General features: G+C 38.7%; 1 protein-coding gene across 4 annotated transcripts in view; it reads left to right on the top strand.

Moving 5' to 3' along the window:
- SLC25A21 (solute carrier family 25 member 21) overlaps positions 1 to 8,483 on the top strand; it is a 515,811-nt gene extending 507,328 nt beyond the window's left edge. For 2 of the 4 annotated variants that reach the window (XM_047796066.1, XM_047796069.1), the window contains 3 exons: positions 2,384 to 2,565; positions 3,501 to 3,553; positions 8,123 to 8,483. In XM_047796066.1, the coding sequence (XP_047652022.1) occupies positions 2,384 to 2,565; positions 3,501 to 3,553; positions 8,123 to 8,301 (414 nt within the window). In that variant the 3' untranslated portion in view covers positions 8,302 to 8,483. Of the gene's footprint in view, positions 1 to 2,383; positions 2,566 to 3,500; positions 3,554 to 6,611; positions 6,674 to 8,122 lie in introns of those variants that run through there. The other 2 variants (XM_047796067.1, XM_047796068.1) reach the window with 2 other exon arrangements.
- Positions 8,484 to 9,792: the final 1,309 nt, after the last annotated feature.

The following is a 9,792-nucleotide window of genomic DNA, read 5'->3' on the forward strand; positions in this document are numbered from 1 at the left end:
ATTTTGTAAAGCTCCCAGGTGACTCTGATGCACAGCTGGATTTGGGAACTACTGTGTAAACTTTTTATTTTTTTAGGGCCACAGGTGTGGCATATGGAAGTTCCCAGGCTAGGGGTCGAATTGGAGGTGCAGGTGCCACCTATGCCATAACCACTTCAATGCCAGATCTGCATCTTTGACCTTTAGCAGATCAGAGCTGCAGGTGCCAGCCTATGCCACCAGCCACATCAATGCCAGATCCTTAACCACTGAGTGAGGCCAGGGATGAAGCCCACATCCCCATGAGCCAGAACAGGAATTCCTGTGAGACCTTACTCTGAGCTGGGAAACGTATAGAAAATGGGCTCAGTGTATGCTTGTGGCTAGTGAACACTATGATGGCTTGAAGTCCTTAGGATTTGGTCCCCAGCAGTGTCTGAAACACAATGACCTTCACTGAGTATCTTAGCCACCCCTCCCTCCTCAACTCTAATCCTTAGCAAACACACCAGGAAGTGGGAGAAGCACTGTGGTTCTCCCGAACTTCCCCAAAGCACGCTGTGCATACAAGTCATCATTTTCACCCTTGTCCTTGGCTGTGTCATAGGAACACCATGAGAAGGTCTCACTATAGGGTGCTTTGAGACTTTAGAACACAGGCTGCATAATAATACCATCCATTTTCTGCCAGGCTCATATGTACAACCTTCATAGCACTTTTACTGCTGTTATTTTATTTCTCAGAAAAACCATGCAGTACAAAGGGAAGGTTAGTGTTAAAAATGTCCCTTCTACACACTGGGCTCCATGGGATTTAGTGACTCGCGCAAATTCAGACAGAGCTGGTCCTGAATCTGCCATCCTCCAGAGCCGCAGTTCTGCTTCTGTGCCAGAACAGAGAAGGGTAACATAAAGACATTTTTCGCTCCTTGTAAAAGAGAAAAATGGGGGGAGGGGGAATTATTTAAACACACCTCACTCATACTGCAATCACTGCATTGTTTTTCCTGTTGAAACACCCTGTTGGTTTTTAAATCCCTTTAAACCTACCCGGCACCTGTATGGCCCAGATCCAAGAATTATTACTGAGCCCCTCACTTTTTATATTTAGCCACATAGGAGTTTCTGTGATGCTATCTGGCTCTTGGTTCAGCTGAAAATTTCAGAGCTTCCAGAATTTTTCTGCTCCCATCAGAGCTAGAAGCATGCAATGCTCAGACTTGATTTTTTTTTTAATTAAGTGAGGAATGGTTCTACACTTTAGTGCTCTTGCTGGATAAAATGAGATCACGCTGTGTGTTCCTCCGTGAAGATCCTTCTGAAGCATTGACCAAAAGAGAGGGCAGGAGCAGGATGGCAGAGGTCTCCATTTGCAGCTTACCGTTTGTGAGATGATTTCTCTTTGGGGCAAGAACTGAGGCTGAAAGCACAATAAGAACTTTTCCAGCAAATTCATTATAGCAAAGCATAATGTGAGTTCACTGGGCATAAAAATAGGCTGAAGGAAAGTGACTCCCACATAAGACCTAATTAATTCTTTGATGTCAGAAGGCAGAGCAGGGAGGGGTGAAAATCAAATCAAACCAAAGCGAAGGACTTAAAATCAAATGGAAAGAAGAACTAACTCTCCCTCTCCCCCCACTCCATCCCTCCCTCCCCCCCCCCCACCCCTACCCCCACCTCCGTGTGTCTCTCTCTGTCTCTCTCTTCTTTCTTTTCCTTGAAAGGAAGAATAAGATTCAGAAACAATGGGTTGTAAATTCTTCAGCCAATTAGTCCAGTGACTTACTACTGTTTATAATGCACAGAATGTCACAGGCTGTTTTGCAGCCTCCCCAAGTTGGTTTGTTAATAACAGGAAGCTAGCACTTCTCAGTACAGTGGATCAGCTACACGTGAAAATAAATGCAAAAAACCTGGAGGGGAATAGCAGCAGACCGAGAGTAGCCTTGATTTAATTTAACATTTGGGGGTCCACACACAAATGAGCATTTTAGTAGGCTTCATGGTGGAAGTTGCTGTCATTTGTAAAATATTCTGGCCAATTAGCTAATAGTGTGCTTGGATTTCTCCTGTTTTGATACAGTAATACTAAGTACATTGTGAAGCCCAATTATACAAATCATCCCCATATGCCATACCAGTCTTTCTTTATGAACTGTGTTTATAAATCCTGTGTGAGGAAATGTGTACTTCAGCAATTTAGACCATGTGTAAAAACATAGCCAATGGGATTGTCAAGAAAACAAGTTCCAGCCTAGGAAATCCTAATGTGTTCCGCTGGAATAACAGGAGGGTGCCGGCGAGTGCAATGCTCTGCTTAAATACATATTGCTTTATAGTGTTTAACTGACTCAGGGGCTTCCGCTTCCCTCTCCGTTATTTTATTCCTCTTTTCTTTTAGGATCCAACCTTGGAGTTTTTGAGAAAATTTGGTATTGGCCTTCTCTCGGGCACAATAGCTTCAGTCATTAACATCCCTTTTGATGTTGCCAAAAGTAGGATTCAAGGGCCTCAGCCAGTTCCTGGAGAGATCAAGTACAGAACCTGTTTTAAAACGATGGCAACCATCTATCAGGAAGAAGGGTAACACAGTCTTGTTTCAATATGTTTTAATATGTAAGACGAAGGCATTGGTAAAACCGTATTGTACTTCCATTTCGATGAGAGCCACCGGGCCCCCCTGAATTGAGCGTGTGTCTGAGAAGCTCAAGGGAGTAGATGGCCAACTTTGTGAGAGAACACAATAAGGAGATGTTGGCAACATCTTGTTACACCATCAAGAAACATGAGCTACCATCGTACACTGTGCTCTCAGTGTGTCTCTGAATGCTGCGATGGACTTTTTGCTTGTCAGTCTGCATAACGTGCTATTGCATATAATACGCCCTGTTCACACAGGGCAAGAGAGTGACTGTCTTCTGAGTATAAATCTAATCAAAATGTCACCTGATGATATTCTCCTGGGAGAATTAAACATGAGCAGTCTGTGAAAGTAGTTTTCTTTTAAAAATGTAAAATCTGTGCCTTTTTCCGCTGGTCTCTTTTTTTTTTTTTTTTTAAATCTAACTTTTGTCTCTTCATCCCTCTTCAAGTAAGATCTTATTCTCAAGGAAGCAATTCTTATTTTATTTTGATCTAAAATGCATCATATTTCCTTATGTGAAAATTGAGTTTGTGTTCTTTTAAACTCAACTGCAGGAGTCGTTTTGTCCGTATACACAGCTGTCTTGAAAGTAAGGCCTGTCTTGAAAGCAAAAACCATCTCATTGATGAAAGGCATGTTTCCAATGGGGCAAGATCAGCATAGCTTGGGTAATAAAGAATTAATTAACCCTTTCCCCTCTTCCAATTTGCTGAAGAGACTAGTTAGCCAGATACTGTCTGTTTAGGGATTTGAACATTTTTTTTTTCAAATATTTTTTGGGGGGTCAATGCTGGGTCAGCATCTGAATAAAGCTGAGGTACAACTCCATGTTATTTTCAGAATAAGAATGTTGCTCTTTGCCTTCCGGTTCTAGGATTTCAGCTTTGTATAAAGGCCTGCTTCCCAAGATTATGAGGCTTGGACCAGGTAAATGTTTCCATTACTTATATCCTTCCTTCTCCATTGTTCAGGTATCTCTTTTTTTCTTATTTATGTCTCTTAGTAACACAATAAAGCTTTATCACACTGTGAAATATGGAAACCTTGAGGATAAAAAGTTGTCTAGGAGTATTCAAGACGCTACAGGCATCAAATAGAAATGTCCTACCTTTGTTTATAAGGCACTGTTTCTGGCCTTGCTGGAGGCTGATAGAAGCCTAAGCCCAGCTTAAGTCAATAGGAAAGGATCCACAGCCAGCTGGAGCCTGACTCACTTCTGGCTGAAGGGAAGGATTTTCATGGAGAGGCCAGTCCAATAAAACTTTTCCTGGTGCTCCTAGTTCATTCTTGCTCCTGCCTCACCTTCACTTCAGGAAGAGAAAACAGGAGGACCACTTGTCCCCATGAACAGCAGAGCTCCTCTCCTCACAGTCACCTCTCCGGAGCAGGCGCGGTGAAGCTGCAGCCTGGTGGCACCTTCCTGGCTCCTGTCAGCATGATGGTGGAGGCTTCTGGCTCGGGGCCTTACCTCAGGATGCCAGCCCGCAAAAAACCGGCTGCCATTCCCACAGGGAGAGTCAGCTGCCTCTATGTAAATAGATAAGAAAGTAACTGCTACAGACTCAACCACCTGGGCAAATAGTCTTGGATTATAAGCAACCTTGTGAATAAGTACAGAGGAATGCACTAGACCACACATATATTTTTTTTTTTTTTTTGCCAGGCCACACTCACCTACTTAGACATCCTGGTAATCTTCCCCAGAACTCCTCCTGTCTCTCCCTTTCCCACTCCTCCCTTTGAACACCACTGGCCCCCTCCCCTACCACAGTCACACACTCATACATTCACCTTCAAATCAAAGCCCAAGGAACCAGCTTTTCTGCCAACATGAGATATGGTCTATATATTGAAACTGGTCGACAATTCATACTTTTACATATTTAGAAAACATCTCCACAATTCCCAATCAGTCCATCCCAGCTTTCTAGACATTTAAGCAAGGAGTTTTCTTCACATTTGAGATTCAGACCTGCCTTCTGTCATTGGCCTATGTGTCAAAACGAACCCAGGGATAGAGAATATTGGCGATTTCATGCAATTCTCTCTGCAGTATGTGGTGTTTTTCCTTAACCACATACTAAAAACCTGCTAGTAGACCTAGTATTAGAGAAAATCATAGGACTGGCCTTAACCCAGCTTTCTCTGGAGAGGATGGGCCTGAAAAGTGTGGTGTAATTGACTAGAATCTGAATCCAAAACTCTTAATAATCTGACCCCAAGTTTTGTTAGAGGCTTGCAAATGTTTGGTTGGCTTTTTAAATGTTTTTGCATGAGGTGTTTTGAGTTGCTGTGGTGTTAAGTCCAATGAAAAGAGTTGTTGTGAACATACTATCCAGGCTAAACCAAATTGTGAATAACTGGAAATCTCATTCAAGGACCTGGCCTGCACTCTCATTCCAAACATACAAGTCCTAGCAACCTCAAAGGAAAGAAAGGCATAGAGAGAAAGGTAAGACTTGAGTTCAGGATAAGAATTTATTTTTTAAGAGATAGTAAAAGAGACAAGAACAGTGAACCTAGGATTTTCATCTGGAGAAACATCCCATCTTATTTTTAAATAAGCGTTGGCAGCTCCATGTGGCCAATAATCAGGACCTTCCATGAAAGGAGAATCTTGAAGTCTGTGGTTTAAACTGCAAATATCACTAGGCTGAAAACTCATCCAATTCTGTGTATTCTTGTCTTACGTTGTGAACAGTTAATAACAGTAAACATAGCAATTACATACATATTAACAACCCTCTGTCGTGTGTCCCTTTTTGTTTGCCAGAGCACCAAGGGAGCTATAGGAGCTGAGAGGGGGCTAATAGAGTATCTTCATGGGTTAAAAATGAAAATTACAGGCAGATAATTATCTTTGGTATAGGGTTACACAAACACGAGCAGCCTGTAGATTTTTTTAAAAGCATATGGCAGTGTGTACAAAAAACCTAAGATCAAAATCAAGTTCTGTTTCTTTCTGTCAGAAATCAATCTTCTGTTCATGCAGCCAAGTCTTCCCTAAGCTGTGTTATGGATATTTGTCCATATTTCGACTTTTTAATATTGTTCACATAGACATGAAAGGATAAACAGAGAGTATCTTAAAGGGCACAGCACATGTGCTATTTACTGCATCAGATAGAGCACAGAGTCATCCACATGCAAACCCTTCTCCTTATGTATTCAGCAGCCTCATGCTTGTTTTCCTGTATCATATTCCTGTTGACATCTTACACACAAGCCTCTTTGCAGCCAGTTTTATAATTCTCCTCTTCCAAGATAAATGATGTCTTATGATACCCAACCCCCACTACCAAATTTTCAAGTGCCATCCATATATATCTGAGGCAGGTAAAAGGAATGAAGGCAACAAATATCTGAGGCAACAAAGGGAGGCCAAAAGCTAAGTTTTGAAATACAGATTTAAAAAGTACTCAGAAGCTATTTTTCACATTGCAATCCAGTTTGAAAGCTGTAAGAGAAAACCAGGCTCATCCATCAAGCACCATCTTAGAGATTTCCTTCTTGAATGCAACTCCAACAATGCAAATTATGAACTGAAAAACATAAATCCTTTGCCTACATATGAAGAATCTGAAGGTTTCTGTTCACAGGAAAGCCACATGCCCTTACATGACTAAATGTGTCTGTATTTATTTACTTTCAAAAATTAAAAGTGCCTGAAAGAGTCTGATGAGAAATGATGAAAGTTACAGAAACTCATGAGGAAAAAATGTATTTGGAGAGTCAAGATGGTCTTGATTTTGCTCTGAGAATTTTCCACAATGGTTTTATATCTATGTATTGGAGCTTGAGAGCTAATGATTCTGAACAACCCCTGCCTGATAGGCTGCATAGGACTTCGTGGATTCAGAAACCCACTTGTGGGGAAAAGAAAAAGAAAAAAAGAAAAGAGAGAGAGAAAGAAGAGAAACCCAGTGGGAAAGACAACATGGTTTCACAGGGCTTTGGCATTGAAAACCAGCTCTTTCTTTTCTAGGTGGTGCCGTGATGCTGCTGGTTTATGAATACACCTATTCATGGCTTCAGGAGAACTGGTGATTGCCTATGGAATAGTTGTCAACCTTGTGATAATGGATATTTATTATAGATAAATAAATGAGGAGAGATTATTGATCAGCTAAGCTGATGTAAATTATAATTATACAAGTATATACCATTATACAGGGTGAAACTGTTCAAGAACAAAACCTATTTTGACACTTCAAAAATTATCTCAAAACAATGTGAAACTGTAGTTTTGGTCATATTCATAAAGCTGTGAGAAAAAAAATGCTGTGAAAAAATTGCCATGAAGCAGTGAGGTATGTAAAATGAACATAGAAAAATAGCATAGAAATCAGATCTATTTCATAAAAGCAATATAAATGTTATGACCTATGTTCATTTTACACAGCTTCACAATGAAAATTCAGTGTATTAATGATGATTTTTCCCAAAGGTCAAGAAATGCTTAAAGTGAAAAAACAGTAAGCCAAAATTTAAATAGATTTTATGGGAAATTAAATTATTCCAGAGTGTTTAATTACATACAAGGAAAATACTTCTAAAGTATAAGAAACAGCCTTTGCAAAACTTTATGTTAAAATGTGAATCCGTAAGTTGCCTTTAGTAACAATACACATCTCAGGTATATTTTCTTAAATCCTCTTGCACACTTGATTAAAGTAGTTCATATTTTTAAATCATGATACTTGACATCTTTTATGACAAATATAAAACATGAAATTATATTAAACTACTGTCCTTCGCATAGTTCCCTTTGAAAACAGGTTTTTAATGCTGAAATATTTTCATGTTAAATCACAAATTGGAACCACTCTTCGGGCTCATTTATGCTGTCTGTATTGGCATCCAGATACCTTTGTTCAGAACTCTTACCGATGCCCTTCTGGAAAATGGTGTTTAGAATAAAATTACGTATCCAGGTTATTAATTTTAAGTGACAATTTCAGGTGGGAAGCCTGCTAACCCCAATGTTAAAAATATGTATTATGAAAGGAAAATGTTTCAATATAGAAGTACATTCTTAGCATTTCCAAAGATTCCTATACTAACGTGCACTCCAAAAAATATCTCCTTGGCATTGATAGAACCAAACTTAGTTTTACATCTGCATCCTGAAATGGCGCTACTTCACTAGCGGAAGTCAACAAAAATACCTGCATGTTCTAGAGGACACCTGTTCTTAACTACTACTATGAGATATTTCTACCATGAAGCCGTGTCACTAAAACATTTTGAAAATAAAAAATGAAAGATAACATGGTAATTATTACTTTTATTAATTTAGAGCATTTGAAGTATAAAAATAAAGGCTTTTTGACATACTGTATATACATACACAGCCTTCAGTTGTACATCCTTTTCAATGTGTTTTTAAATTTATATTTCAGCCCAATATTTAATAAGAGGGTCATTAGAAGTGGGAAAAAAAAAACAAGAGGAATAAGACTGTGTCTGTTGTACAACTGCATTCTATCCTTGCAGGTGATACCCTTGCATCCTATGAGAGAGAACACTGCCTGCTTGGAGGCCATGAAATTGAACCTTTAACCTCTCCATGTGGATGGGACAGAAAAGGATCTCTGAAGAGTGCATTTGCCAGTTTAAAGATAACAATTTTACTCCCTAAGAAACAGAGGAAATATGTCAACATTAACCAATAATAATAATGTTCAAATACCAGACAATCTCAATCCCATATCCCATCCCAATTTCCTTCTCTTATTTTTAAAAGTAGCTTTAAATCATAATGTGCTTTGAATAGCAAACTGCATTTGGGCTTTGTCTTTATCTTTTAAAATTTATTCCATGTGAATTCACCTTTGCTAGGAAAAGACCTAGGGGAGAAAAGGAAAAAAAAGAAAACTTTGATACTATTAATATTAGATTTTTTTAAAATACAAGAACCAGAAAATTATAAATAGCATACTAACAAGAGATTTCTTAATTTAGATAAAGAAAATAACATTTAGTTGTGTTTCCATACAAATGTTTGATATATTTTTTTAAAGACTCCTAATACCACCTAAAAACATCTGATAAAGAATAATTATGTACCTTATGTCAGTTTTTCGCATGGCAAGAGAGTCCCTTTACAGTATGCTTTTAAAGTCTCCACCAAAATACTGGACTGGTGTTTTGTTCCATTTGGTTTATAGTCTATTTTCTCATCAGACTGGGAACTCCAGATGTCATTAGGAGTCTCACAAGATCAAAGGAAGACTGTGGCCCTGAGAGTTCATCTACTCCTTCTGCTTGTTCTTCTCCTGAACTTAAAATCCTCCGTAGCACTGAATTTAGGTTGCTTAAGAAATAAATGCAGTTCAGAGTTCTCCATGAGATATCTGCTACTTGAAAAAAGCAATTCCTTGAATATAATGCATGTCAGAAATCTGCTTACTGTTTATATCCTAGTGATTTGGAAACCTAGCTACTCTAGCCATCTGAGTTTTAAATGAGGCCACAAGCCTGATGTGACAGAAACAGATTGCCGTGTGGGCTGTGCACAGCACAGATAGGAAGAAATCAAAATCCCCTAACGAATGCGTCTTTCACATCCATATCTAGTGATGTGCCCTGTTAGCTATTGCACAGAATTAATATCGAAAAACCCGCAATATATTAATTTTCCAATAGACAAATTGTACCAATGTTTTAAAAACGTATTCTCAAGCCTGTATTGCCAAGCAAGAAGAATTTTCTAAACAGGAGAGATTAAAACTGTAGAATTTTGCTCAAGAAAATCAATTGTTTTAAAATACAGCACATAATCACATGCTCACACACACACACATATACGCCTCTGCTCTATTATTAACATTAAAGCAAAAAACAAATTGGTTTCAAAAGATCCGTTGCTTAAACTGTGTCCGGTACCTCCAGAAATGAAAAAGGGAATTTTTTAAAATTAAATAGCATTTGTATTTCTAATACCACCACCAGTTGACCTAGACATGAAACATGCTTCTGTACAACAATGTAAACTTCACAGCGAGCCATTTTTACATTCATTAGAGCAGAATTTTCCATTTTCTTTAAATTACAACGTAATTTTGGGCTGAGATTGCTGAACACACAGGTAAGCCAACAATAACAGTACAATTTAGTTTCACAGTGGTTTTCTTAACATAAAGTTCATTTTAAGTGTCTTTGCA

Source organism: Phacochoerus africanus, chromosome 9, assembly GCF_016906955.1.
Source record: "Phacochoerus africanus isolate WHEZ1 chromosome 9, ROS_Pafr_v1, whole genome shotgun sequence".
Taxonomy (NCBI): domain Eukaryota; kingdom Metazoa; phylum Chordata; class Mammalia; order Artiodactyla; family Suidae; genus Phacochoerus; species Phacochoerus africanus.